General features: G+C 49.3%; 1 protein-coding gene across 1 annotated transcript; it reads left to right on the forward strand.

The window, feature by feature from the left end:
• The first annotated feature begins 202 nt into the window (after nucleotides 1–202).
• LOC128779869 (ubiquitin carboxyl-terminal hydrolase 17-like protein 6) lies at nucleotides 203–3,637 on the forward strand. The gene is made up of 3 exons (XM_053916704.1): nucleotides 203–1,595; nucleotides 3,193–3,296; nucleotides 3,536–3,637. The coding sequence occupies exons 1-3, from the start codon at nucleotides 203–205 to the stop codon at nucleotides 3,635–3,637; spliced, it is 1,599 nt and encodes a 532-aa protein (XP_053772679.1).
• The last annotated feature ends 9,614 nt before the right edge of the window (nucleotides 3,638–13,251 follow it).

Below are 13,251 nucleotides of genomic sequence, written 5' to 3' on the forward strand. Positions count from 1 at the left end.
TTGCCTCCCGGGGATGCAGGGGTGGCCACACCCTAGTGATTCAGGGGGGGGCAGTTTATTGGTGGGTCGACCTTGGGCCAGGCCTTAAAAGGGCAGAGGGGCCAGCCTCACTCTTCATTGCAAGACCTGCTAGGCCTTGTAAGCTTCGCTCTGCAGCGGGAGCTTTCAGGTGGCAAACCTCATGAAGATTGTCTGCGGAGGCATGGAGGCTGCATCTCTGGACCGAGCAGAAGAGTCTCAGCTCAACGTCTCTCCAACACTCAACCCTGCTGGGTCCAACGCAGGTGCAGCCGAAGCCCGCCCGGGACGCCTCCGCTCGGAGAACCCATCGCTGCCGCCGCCCCAGATAGTGCGCGCCCTGCGTGATGCGCTGGCTCCCACCCAGAACGGCCCGACGTGGAAGACACCCTATGGGGTCGGAGCTGGGCTGTGGAACCTGGGGAACACATGCTACGTGAATGCGGCCCTGCAGTGCCTGACCCACACCCCGCCGCTGGCCCGCTACCTGCTGTCCCGGCGGCACTCGGAGACCTGTCTGAAGCCGACGTCCTGCGTCCTGTGTTCCATGCAAGTTCACGTGAGTCGGGCCCTCCTGCATCCCGGAGACGCGATCCAGCCCCCGGAGGAGCTGTTTGCCGGCTTCCACACACACCAGCAAGAAGATGCCCACGAGTATCTCATGTTCACCATGGACGCTATGCAGCAAGCCTGTCTGCGTGAGCTTGGGCAGCTGGCCGGGCCCTCCGCGGACGCCACCCTGATCCGTCAGATATTCGGAGGGTACTGGAGATCTCAGATCCAGTGTCTCAGCTGCCACGGCGTGTCTGACATCCTGGACCCGTTCCTGGACGTTGCCCTGGATATCCAGGGGGCTCGGAGTGTGACCCAAGCCTTGGAGCTCCTGGTGACACCCGAAAAGCTGGACGGTGACAATTGCTATCAGTGCAGCGTTTGCCTCAAGAAGGTGCCTGCTTCCAAGACCTTGACTTTGCACACTGCCTCCAAGGTCCTTATCCTGGCCTTGAAACGGTTCTCGCATTTCACAGGCAGGAAGACGGAGAAGGTCGTGGACTATCCTGAGCGCCTGGACCTGCAGCCGTACCTGTCTCAGCCGAACTCAGGACCCCTTGTGTACGAGCTCTATGCCGTGCTGGTCCACGCTGGGCGGTCCTGTCACAGCGGACATTACTTCTGTTTCGTGAAAGCTGCCGACGGCCAGTGGTTCAAAATGAATGACGCGAAGGTCACTGCCTGTGACGCTTCTTCTGCCCTGCGACAACGTGCGTATGTCCTCTTCTACGTCCAGGAGACTGAGTTGGAGAGAGGCAGTGCGAGTGTGTCTGTAAGCAGGAAACGGAGGTGCCTCAGGTCGGAGCGGAAAGTCCTGGGATCAACCCAACAGGGGCCTGAGAGTCACTCCAGCATCACAGGTCCTGGGTCGGAATGTCCTGTGCAAGAGAATTCAGTCAAGCGCAGGACCTTAGAGCAGCGGGGACATCTCCAGGAGCCCTCCCGACCCAAGCCAGAGTTCAACTTCAGGGAAGTGGAATGTGCCCTGCCAGCCAGCGTGACTCACCCTCCCAGAAACAGGGGTGGTATGGCCAAGCATCGTCCCAGACAGGAAAACGAGCTTCTCAATGGTGCAGCCAGAGGGAAAGCCCAGGCTAACAGGAGGAGGAAGACAGGGAAGCGGTCTCTGCGTGTGGTCCAGTAATCTCCACGGCACCTTCCGAGGCCATTGGACTGAAGACCCAGGTAAGGGAGCATGGGGACCTGAGGGTGGGTGGATGTGGGAGGGGGCTGGATTCTGCATAGCTGTTCCTGCAGATGCTAGAATGGGTGATTGACAGTTGGCATGGCAAGCTGAACTGCCAGACTTGGCAGAGCACAGCTTCAGCTTGTGCCCCACTCATGTGAGAAGCAGCCTCAGTCCTGGTTTCACTTATAGGGTGTCACTAACGGAGATCTGAGAGTTTCTCTGCTTGGCACCCAATGGGGCAGTCAGGTGACAGAAGTGTGCCCTAGGTTAATGGTTTAAATGCTGGGAATACATTCATGTACACTTAAATTGAAACTCAAATTTTTCGTTCAGCTTTTAAGAACGACATTTTCTAAAGGAAGCAATCTTAAAAGGATGTATTTTCTTTCCGCTGGACTAGCCTTTGGGATCCTTTACGTGGTGGGGGAGGAGGCAGGACCTGGGAGGTTTCTCAAGTCCTATGCATCTGGGACAGCTCCCCGGGGTGTGGGGTGGGGACTGAAGGGTCCTGGGAGGGTTAACGAGGAGGACATGTGTGGAGGGTGAAGGACTGACGTCTCTCAGTACAACTAGGGGAGGGGTGTTGTTGACTGAGAGGAAGGGAATGTGCAGGGACCCACAGGTGGGGTGCAAGCTTTGGAGGGACCAATCCAGGCTAGGTAAACTGAGGCAGGAAGTCAGGGTCCTCTGGTAGGGACCTGATGGTTTGACGTGGGCAGATGAAAGGAAGAGAGCAGGGGAGGTTTGGAAATGAGAGAGAAGGAAAGGAATGGGGGTGCTGGGTTACAAGGGGGCCTGGGGCCTGACCTGATGGGAGGGGTGGGGAGGGGAGAGGGGGCAGGACAGGGGCACCTGGCCCGGGTAAGGAGCAGGCACCTGGGTAACTACTGAGAAGGTGACTCTCCCGGTTTCCCGAGGTGGATCAAAGGCTAGCACGTGAGCTGTGAGGAGAGCATGGATCCAACTGGGGGGAAACCGGTGCAGAAGACAGGAGGGACCAGAGGGTGAAGAGGCTGAGAGGAAAGAGGGAACAGCAGCTAGGCCGGAGACCAGAGGGCCATGGAGGGACTGCCTTGCCCCAGTCGGCAGGCTCCTCGTTTCAAGTTGTGAGGCAGAGGTAGCCTGGACTCACCTGCGTGTGTGTCTGCCTGTGCGGGCGACTTCATCTTTTCATCAGAAAAAGAGCCAACCCTCTCCCAGGAAAGGTCTGTTCAAGGTCTAATAGCCAAAACCACTGAAGTCCTTCCTCAGCAAAGTTACCATAAAAAGAGTGACACAGACCCAAAGTAACGACTGTGATCACAGAAATAAACAACTGTAATAGTGATGTTTCAGTTAGACTCTACGACATAGTTGGAAATTAAATTTAACCCCCTACGTCAATGACAATGACCCAGTAAGGGGACTCCTGAGGTCCGTGGACTCTGTCCTAGGATTGCTTCATATCCCGCGGTCGGGCGCTTTCTACTTCATTCCCCGGACCGCGGCGCCCTCCAAAGAGGCTCGCCACCCCTCGCCCCCACTGGCGCCCACACAGGTGGGCTTCTGCAGGTCTCCATACTGTGGGCACCTGGGTGGTGGCTGCATTTCATCATTTGCACATATTTGACCTCCCTGTGGCTTTGCATTTACCTTATATATACTCTTGATTGACCTACCCCCAGGTCCAGATCCTGGAACAGGGACCCTGCCCTGCCGGCTCCTCACCTAGCTCCGCGGAACCAGCCCTGATTTCCCACAGCTGCTGGGGACTCCGTCTGGCCACCCCTCCCGCAGAGGCTGCCTGTTGGTGATCGTTCCCCCAATGGACTTAACTCACGCCAGGCCACCCTGCGCCAGAACGAGGTGCGATCATCCACTCTCAGGATCAGCCTTTGAGGCGCGGTTAATCGGGTCCTCTCTGAAAAATATGTCCCTTTTACTGTGGGAATTAAACAAAGCTGCACCCACTGTGTGGTCTAATTTAGTTATTAATTGTTCATTTGGTTCCTAATTGTTACAGAGGGCATCTGTTAGAAATTGGAGTGTCATCAATAATGTTTTCTTGTGAAAAATTTTCTTACCTCTGAATATGTGTAATTACCCTCTATTTAATGTTTCATATTTCAATGAGGGTGTTTTACATTTTTTTCCAAAACAGTCTCCAAAGGCTTTCCTAACGGTCCATGATGAACTGATTTTTTTGGTTGTTGTTTGTAGAGGGTATCGTCAGTAATTATTGTTCACATTATAGCATATGTTACTTAAGACTATGGGTATACAAACTTGCATTAGTTATGTAAGGCTACAATGCAGTGGCTGGGCGTTTTGAAACTCCCACTGTGCGCACCCCACTCACTGTAGGGATCGTGGTCACAGCGCAGTGTTATTGGCTGTGTCAGCGTCGCCTTTCCGCCCATCCCCCTACTGTGTAAGTTGTATTTACTTATTCAAATTGGGCTGTACGTTTAGTTGTAGCTGCACCTCCCTCTTCCTCAGCCATTTCAGAGGGAGACACGGTGCCGCAGGGTATTGGGTTTTGAGTCTGGTAAATTATGAAATCCACAGTGAATGTTTGTATAATGAATGTAATGAAGCAATGACTTCTTATAGGATGATATTTTCTAAAGAAAGCCATCTTAAGATGGACATATTCTCTTTTTGTTGAATTATCAACTGGGACCCTTTTTGCAGCCCTTGGAGAGCCCTGGGTCTCAGGTCAGGGTGGGGGAGGGGGCACTACCTCTACAGGGCAGGCGGCTCTCCTAGGCTATATCCGACCCTCCCTGACTCTGAGGGTCACCTGCTTTGCACGTGATGTGTCCAGCAGGACGCCATCCTTAACTGACTGGGGTCTCTGCCCTCTGGTCCTCCTGGGAGCCTCACCTGGTCTTTTCCTCAGTTCTGGTATCTTAGCCCATCGCTTCGGTCAGCAGCTTCCTCTGGGATCCGGGGACAGCAGGGGTACACTGAGTGAGCACCCAAGATCCTGGGCCTCTGTGGAGGAGCTAGACATGTTGGCCTGTTTTCAGGGGGATGGCTGCCCTCTCTGAGATTTACTGCTGAGGATGGGACCTTTCCTTGGACACCTGAGGTGACCTACAACATCCAGAGGCACAGTCCCAGGATGGCCTTTGGGCCCATTATTCATCAGAAGCAGTGGCTCCCTGTGCACCTAAGCTGACGTGGGCCTGGCTTCCAGGGGAAGCACAGAAGGGAAATCACACAGGTTGCTCGGTCTCTCAGGAGGTCAGAATTGCCGCTGACTTCAATGTGGGGGGTCAGAGGTGGAAACGTGTACTTTCCTAGGCAGAGGATAAAATTCCTTCCTCATCACCCTCACAGATGGCTTTACATTTTCCGACCCTGCCGCTACAGTGGAGTCCCTTGGGGACATATATATACACACACACATATATATATCTGTATATAGTCCCCCTTGGAGACTGCCTTATTGGTCAGAGCACAGGTGAGCCAAGGGTATCTTGGGAGCGTTTCCCTTGGTGTTGAGGTTCAATGTTGGCTTTGCTGAAGTGCAACATTCCCAGCCCTGGGGACAGAATGGAAAAATCCGCTTTGTGAGAAGCCCCGTTTTGCTTGGGGAAAGCACATTGTGTTAATTATTAAAAAATAAATAAGCAGCTTACGTGGGGGTTGATAGGATTAGGGACTTATCTTACTGCAGCTTATTCTCTGGGCTGCTGGGGTGGGGAAGAAGGGCTGTGGTCTAATCAGGGATGACTCAGGGCTGGGTAAATCAGAACTTATCTAAGTAAGGGGCGGGGTTGTGGAGCTCCCTGTTTTCTCCCCCGTAGCTTAACTGAGAGGTTTTGGAACAAAATTAGAGAAACTTTCTGTGGGCCAGGTGAGCAGCGCTGTCTGTCCCTTGTCTCTGTGTTGCTTCCATTTACGGAGACATACGTTGAGGGCCCTCCAAGAGTTTCACATGAGATACCTGTGATACTGCCCGCATGGAGTTCCCAGTGCAAGGACCCAGCACCTCGAGACACCGAGTGTGTAGGGCTGAAGCTCGGAGAGGGATGCTGTAGGAAGGGAGGTGGAATGGGAGAACTGAGGACTGCGGAGAGAGCTGTTGGAGAAAGGGGGTGTGTGGGCCTCAGCCTGGATCCCTACCCATGTGCTCGGGGGTGCAGGCCTCTGGGTGTGTGCTCAAAACCCAGGAAAGGAAGGACAACACCATTTACCTTGGGTAGCAACAGATTTTATTGTTTAACTCTCTGCGAGCATTGCTATATTGAAAAGGTTTAATTTTGCACAAAATTCTGCACTCGATATTTTCTGACCGCTTCACTCTCCTACATTTTATGCCACAAGTTTTATAAATGGGTGTTTTCTCAAAGTCTCAGGTATTTACTGAGTTGGGTGTTACAGGATTCTTTTGGAAGTTTTCACACACACACATGCTGGTATTTTCTGCTATGAAATCTAATGGAACATTTCTCTACTCTGATCTCAGGATGGCTCTCTCCTTGGCGTGGGAATCTCTAGAGGACTGCGACCTAAGCGACCACGGAAGGGCTTGCCTTCCCAGTGCGGCGAGTGTCTTGCACTCCGTGATTCCTCACGGTACCGTGAATGTTGCTACACAAACGGAGGACTTCCCGTGACCTGACACTGAATAACTGCACCAGGGCAAGTGCTTGGGAAGAATGGGGGTATTCTTCCAGAAGCCTCACCCTCTGATGTCCTGTGTTAGTGCTCAGTCCTTCACTGAGTTCTCTGTGCACATCAAACCTGCCACTTGGCTGACTCTTTGCTAATAGTGGTCACAGGCCTAGGGGCTCCTCATGTGAAGTTAGCTCAGTCTATGAAAATGATAAACAGAGCATTACAGGTAGTTCTCTGAACAAGGCATCAAGTGTCTTTAATGTTTAGCATTGTTGCTGAAAACATCTATACCAGAATATTCACTTGTAAGTTCTGTCATGGTGTCTGAGATCAGGCCAATGACTGAAGGCTTTGGCACATAGATAACATACAGAAGGATCCAGTGCCACGTAAAATGCTTTTCTGGACTGAGGAGTGTGATGATGAATGGATCTTCTGCATTGTTCACACAGCGTTTCTTTAATGCATCAGTCTGCTGTTGTGTTTAAACGTTAAGCTGTGATGGATGTTCCTCCACCTTCCTTATGTGTGTGATGCCATGTCATGTGAGGTCAGAATATTTACTGAAGGCCTGCGTGATTTTCTGTCCAGTGTTGGGTTCCCTCATGACGTCTAAGGGAGGAGCAATGACTGAAGAATTTCCCACACACCTGACACGTGTATGGCTGCTCTCCAGTGTGGGTTCTCTCGTGTCGTCTGAGATTAGCACGCTGACTGAAGGCGTTCCCACACCGACGACATTCATATGGCTTCTCTCTAGTGTGTGTCCTGTTGTGCCGTGTGAGCTCAGAGCTGTGAGTGAAAGCCTTCCCACACACGAGACATATGTGTGGTTTCTCCCCCGTGTGGATTTTCTTGTGCTGGCTAAGCCCAGAGCTTTGACTAAAGGCTTTCCCACACTGATGACATTTATAACGTTTCTCCCCAGAATGGGTCCTCTCGTGTTTCCAAAGGTAAGATCTTTGACTGAAAACTTTCTTGCATAGGTGGCATGCATATGGTTTCTCCCCTGAGTGAGTTTTCTCGTGCTGTCTAAGGTAAGAACCTTGACTGAAGGCTTTCCCACACTGGGGACATTCATAGGGCTTCTCTCCCCTGTGCACTCGACTGTGGTTTCTAAGGTCAGAGCTTTGTGAAAAGACATCCCCACACAGGTGACATTTAAATGGTTTCTCCCTAGTGCGAGTCATCTCACGCTGTCTGAGGCCAGTTCCGTGGCTGAAGGCTTTCCCACAGACATGGCACTCACATAGCTTACCTCTGCTGTGAGTGCGACTGCGGCCATGGACGCAGGACTCCTCACTAGATGGCTTTGCACCCTGTGGGCTGACATAATGTTTCTTTCCTGTGCGAATTGACGAATATCGAGTTGGAGCATGTCTAGGAGCAAGTGCATTCCTCAAATCACTATGTTCTGCAGGATCCTCTGGAGTGTGAGATGTCTGCTTTGTGGAAGGAGAAGGAAAGCTTTTAATGGTTTGCCCACATCCATCCATCCATTCTTTTCTCTGCATAGAAATCCCAGAGTATCAGTCAGTGATAGACTCGGGTGGAAAGGTTTCCAGTGTTACTTGTGTGCCCATGTGACGTTACTCCCCTGCAGGCACAAGGATCTTCTCTTTTGTAGTATCCCTACCACGGAGTTATCTGATACGTTTTAGATATGACTTTAGTATGTTTCAATGACTAGGTAATGAACAAATCTTATGATATTGTCTTTTTTCAGATGCCAGGTTACTGTTTTGGCTCATGTGATTTTTTTCATTGATTTCAAACTATTCAAAATTTTATCTTGGGAAGAGCTTAATCCCAAGTTAATTACAAAATTGTATTCATATTGTTGTGTTCATTATTAACTCATTGCCATGTATTTAATCCAGATAACTGAGTTTCGCAGCTATGAAACTTACCATTGGCATCATGGGCGATATGCCTTCCTTCCTGATCTGGTGTATTAATATCATTTCTTGTTTCTTAAGGGGAACTCTCATTGCTAAAATGATTGAAACAGTATAAGTGGTTAGAATGGCATTAGGGGAATGGAAAGGTAGAAATGCACCAACATCGATATAGGTAGGTGTGTTCCAAAACCTGTCACTTCATGAGGGAAAGCATAAGAAAGGAAATATTTTGGGTAGTAGACACACTTTAATGGTCATTGTCAATTAGGATAAAAAGATCAGAATTGAAATATGAAAAAAAGGAACTTGGTCAAGATATGGTGGCAAAACCTTAGATGGGAAGATTAGGACGAGAATCACTATGTGAAAGTTTACCTGCAAGAAGCACAGGATCATTCTTTCCCCTAAAGGGAAAGAAAATGGCAGGAGGACTCATGCTTTATGATTGATTTATGCAGGAAACGATGACATAGGCATTTTGCCCCAATGTCTGCCCTTATGTTTCAGAATGTGTAACTCACTTCCCAAGACCTTCCCTTGACATCCCAGGACACACTCAGTCACTGAGCAGACACCTGCCCACCTGGCACACTGACCCCTGCTGCTCACCTGCACTCTGGCCTGGGTGAAACCCAGGCCATTCCCCCCACAGCTCTTTGCCTTGCTCCAGCTGGAAAGTCACATCTGATGGGCAGTACTGATACCCTGTTTGTGGACGGGAGGAATGTGGGTTTGGGTTCTGTGCTAACGAACCGTTGCTATTGCCAAGGCCAGGGCAGGGGACTGGGGAGGGGTAAAGAGATGACTGCAGGTCAGTCCTGCAACAACAGTGTCAACAAGGAAACATGGCCATTTTCCTCCGCCAGCCGGGGAAGAGGTCCAGACCAGTGGCGGAAACAAGGATGACTGTTAGATGCTCGTGCCCGGGATCAAGTTCAAAGACAGAATTCAGAATGCTCAGTTTTCTCCAAAGGTGAGATGTTAATGCCTCCAGAGTGGGTGGAATATTATTTTCAAACAGAACCAAATCAACATAAGTTCTACAAGAATCATCAAAATTATTGTCTTTTCAGTGCTCTGGTCTTAAGCCTCTAAATACATGAGAACATAATGAATATTTTAAAATACTTGATCAATCATTTATGAATTAACACTATCCACTGACTTCCCCATTCTGCTCTTGGGGTGGAGACAGAATAGCCAAAGGATAGGAAGTTGTGGTCAAGGTGACATTCTAGTGTGGCGATGAAACCAAAATGCAAAACAAACGTCTTCCCTCTGAGCAGTTACGAGGGTCCTAGGAGATTCAGGGCAGCGACAAGGCTGGGACAGTGGCAGCGGTTCTGTGTGCCTGCTCGGTGTGTGAATGAATGGACACATAGACAGACACACATACACACAGGTTTCACGACTCACCCACGGAGACCAAGTGACTGATGCTCTCCAGCATCACATCTCTGAAGAGCCTCCTCTGGGACGTGTCCAGCAGGGCCCACTCTTCATGGGTGAAGTCTACAGCTATATCCTTGAGGGTCACCGATTCCTAAAAGACCACGGACAGTTCAGGTCACACAGGCCAATTGCTGCCAGTGTGCAGAAGAAGCTGAGACAGCAGCACCAAGGAAATGAAGGGGAGCTGGGTGTGTGGACAGATCAATCTGTGTTCGGGGTTCTACTCGGTTAACTGTCAGTGCTGAGCTGGCATCTGCCCTTCTGATACACTCACAGAAACAGACACACACTGAGTTGGTGATAATATATTGTAAAGACGCCTCGCATGAGCTGTGGTATAGTACGACCTGAGGGTGTTTCAGTGACCTGGTCGTTAGAACATCCAGACAGGTGATTAACACGATAGATTCATCACAAACCAAACAATGACCGTGATGTGGTCCTTCTGAAACATGACCATTGGGGGGAAGGGGAGAAAATGCAGACAACTGTAATTGAACAGCAATAAAAAAATAACAATAGCCAGAGGGGAGTGGGGAGGGGATAGTGGGGCGAGGAGTCTATAGGAGCTACTATAAAGGACACAAGGACAAAATCAGGGGGGAGGGTAAAGGTGGGGGAGGGAGGTGAGACTGGCTGGGGTGGGGTGGAGGGATGGGGAGAAAATGCAGACAATTGTGACTGAATAACAGGAAATAAATAAATAAATAAATAAAACTAAAAAATAAAAATAAAAAATAAAAAAATGAAGTAAAAGAAAAAGAAAAAACCCCAACCATTGGTTGAAATTATGTCCCTAGGGGAATTTCCGGCTCCTCATCTATAAGCTGGTTTCATTACTTGTTATGAGTGTTGAAAGATTCAGTGTACTAATATATGAAAATTTCTTGTCGGGCAACCCCGCATTAACCACAAAACATTGCTCTATACATCATTAAAATGTCAAAGAGCCTTGAAAGCATCTCTAGCGTCCCTCAGAACTGAACAAGTCTATGCAGAATGTGGTACGAGTAGGTGTGTCTCTATTATAGCTACAGGACTCAGGTGAGCATAACAAACAAGAGGTGGGGAGGTTCAGCAGCACAGGCCAGGGCCTCTGAGAGGCTGTGCTGAAGGACAGTCCCAGCTGACTGTTTTGTGGGATGAGGCCTCCCCATTCTTGACTTTATCTGGGACCTCAAACAGCAGTTATCCCTGCTTCCCTTGTGGCTTTATCTTATCTCCGTGCTAAAGGATAAAAGAAGTCTTTTGATTGCTTTTGGCCCACCCAGTTTTTCAAATATTTACCTAGGGCCCAACTTTTGCTCTACCTATTAGACCCCTTCTCCTTTGTATGTAGCACAATTAAGAAAATCCTATTCCCTACATGTATATATTGTACTAAGAGATAAAAATGGGATTGGGCAAGACAGAGAATTATAACTTCAGTTATACTTCTTAGAAATTTTCAAAAGTGCAAATTCATTCTGATAAAGGGAAGAGAGTTAAAATGGGGGAAAACGCACCGATTCCTCCTGCTGACTCACCCTCTCCTGCTCCTCTCCACACCGAGTGGCCCTCACTACGCGTCCCCTAACCCTGATCACTTATTCGCATGAGCTCACTCGATGGCCTTCGCACTGGCCTGTCACGCTCTGCTCCTGCTCCATCTCTACCATTTGCAATCATCGCCATCCTGAGCGCATCACAACCAAAGACAGGACTGATGAGCTAGTGATGGGCCAGGGAGGCCATGACCGGGTGAGGTAAAGGAAACTTTTCTTATCTCTTCTGTGAACAGGCAAGCTTAATGAAGCCTGGCATAAATGTGTGTGGTGTGGGGAAGGAGGTCCGTTACCGCTGAGCTCCTGACTCATGATCGCTGTCCCGCACTTCTGAGCAAACTTAATTGGAGCTCAGGTGCCTGACTTCCATGTGCTTGCACTTGGACATCCTTGCCAATAGGAAAAAGTTGCCCATCTGATGGCCCTGGGGGTGTCCTTAGAGCAGAAAGAGGCATCCGCTACTCACCAGGGGCTGCATGGTCAGTAAGCCGCCTGCCGGGTGTCCTTCTCTGGGTTCTCACTCACAGACGGTCCGAGCACTGAGCAGGCAAAGCTGGGCACAGAGACAGAAGCCATGAGACCCCAGTGTTGTGCATGATTTCCAGACCCACCCATCACAAAGCCCCAGTGTTCACCTGGGTGTGTTCCCCCTCCCAGCCTGACAATGTGAAACGTGTTGCACTCTGAGAATTACAGGCAGAAGTCTCTGCTCTCCAGGGTCAATTGTAATAGGATTGTAGCTGTGGTTGCTACAAAGAAGGCCAAAACACAGATATCTTACCAGTAAGAACTTGATGAAGACTGAGATTCCTATGTTAATGAGCTTATGATATCTACAATTGTTCAATTCCCTCCCTGATTTCTAAGCACAGCAATTGCTGACTCACGCCCTATGTAGGCTTTGGTTTCCACCTGCAGGTAAACACTGCACAATTTCTCAGGTGTCATTATTCTTGCAGGGGTTCTCCAACCTCCATGGAGCCCTCTGGACCCTCACCCCGTCCTGTCTCAAACTCCCCATGGGCCTGGATACCAAGCAACTAAGAACCTATTTTATGGTAAAGTTCATGCACTCCACATTGTATTCCATCTGGCGGGATCAAAGGCACCAGAGGTACAGTGTATCTACCTACACCTCTGTCTTGGCTACAAGTCCTGGAAATCTCTATTAACAGAAACATCTCTATATATTCACAATTAATTGCCCTCACAATGTCTTTTCTGTCTTGAAATAATACTCTCCTCTGATGAAGTTTTCTCTCAAATTTTTGCCCTTTTCCCAATCACCCCAAAAGGTCAGTTTCAATCAGAAATGAAAAACTAGCCCCAGATGAGTGCAGGATGTTCTAACTGCATGGATGCATCCAGTACCCAGGAATATTCACAGTGCCTGAGGACACAATAAACAAGGTTAGCTAGTCATTGGAGTATAAGGAGGGAAGGGGTTGGAAAACTAATCCGGAATTGGCTGTGAGATTGTGCTTAGTTTTGACTTCAAGGCAAATTCAGATGAAATGGAATGTTACTTTTTACCATCAAATGTTTTCTTCTGTAGAATGATGGGAATCTGTCAGTCAATCCTGTTTGATATCCAGGGACCCCCTATCACGTGCTACAGTGTGGCCCTATGGGTAGAAATCAAGAATGTATGTAGGCACCCCTGAGCTGTGCCTGTGCGGGTACAGGAGGCAGGGAAGGTGGTCACAGCTCAGGTGAGACCTGCCCATAAAAGGAACACCTAGGAGCTGATCTTTCTTAGATTCTGGAAAATCCCCACCAGGTCCCACAATTTATATACATTCTGCACTAAAAATGGCCCAGCCCTTTTCCAGATGCTAGGATTGAGCACTTGACACTCCTGAAATAGTGTTGCATCCCGCCTCTTACAGAGTCTGAGCCTCTGGCAATTACTGCAATTACTGTATTGGGCAGCAAGATCTAGGTAAGTGGTTAAAATTGCAAATAGATTCAAAGCAAGAATGGGAAA

This window comes from Desmodus rotundus, chromosome 13 (assembly GCF_022682495.2).
Source record: "Desmodus rotundus isolate HL8 chromosome 13, HLdesRot8A.1, whole genome shotgun sequence".
Classification (NCBI taxonomy): domain Eukaryota; kingdom Metazoa; phylum Chordata; class Mammalia; order Chiroptera; family Phyllostomidae; genus Desmodus; species Desmodus rotundus.

What these genes read in the sequence shown, in the direction of transcription:
- LOC128779869 (XM_053916704.1), top strand. Translation starts at nt 203, where the DNA reads ATGGAGGCTGCATCTCTGGACCGAGCAGAAGAGTCTCAGCTCAACGTC. An exon ending in CCCTCCCAGAAACAGGGGTG is followed by an intron (nt 1,596 to 3,192) that starts GTATGGCCAAGC and finishes ACTCTGTCCTAG; the next exon opens with GATTGCTTCATATCCCGCGG. An exon ending in CCCCACTGGCGCCCACACAG is followed by an intron (nt 3,297 to 3,535) that starts GTGGGCTTCTGC and finishes CCCCTCCCGCAG; the next exon opens with AGGCTGCCTGTTGGTGATCG.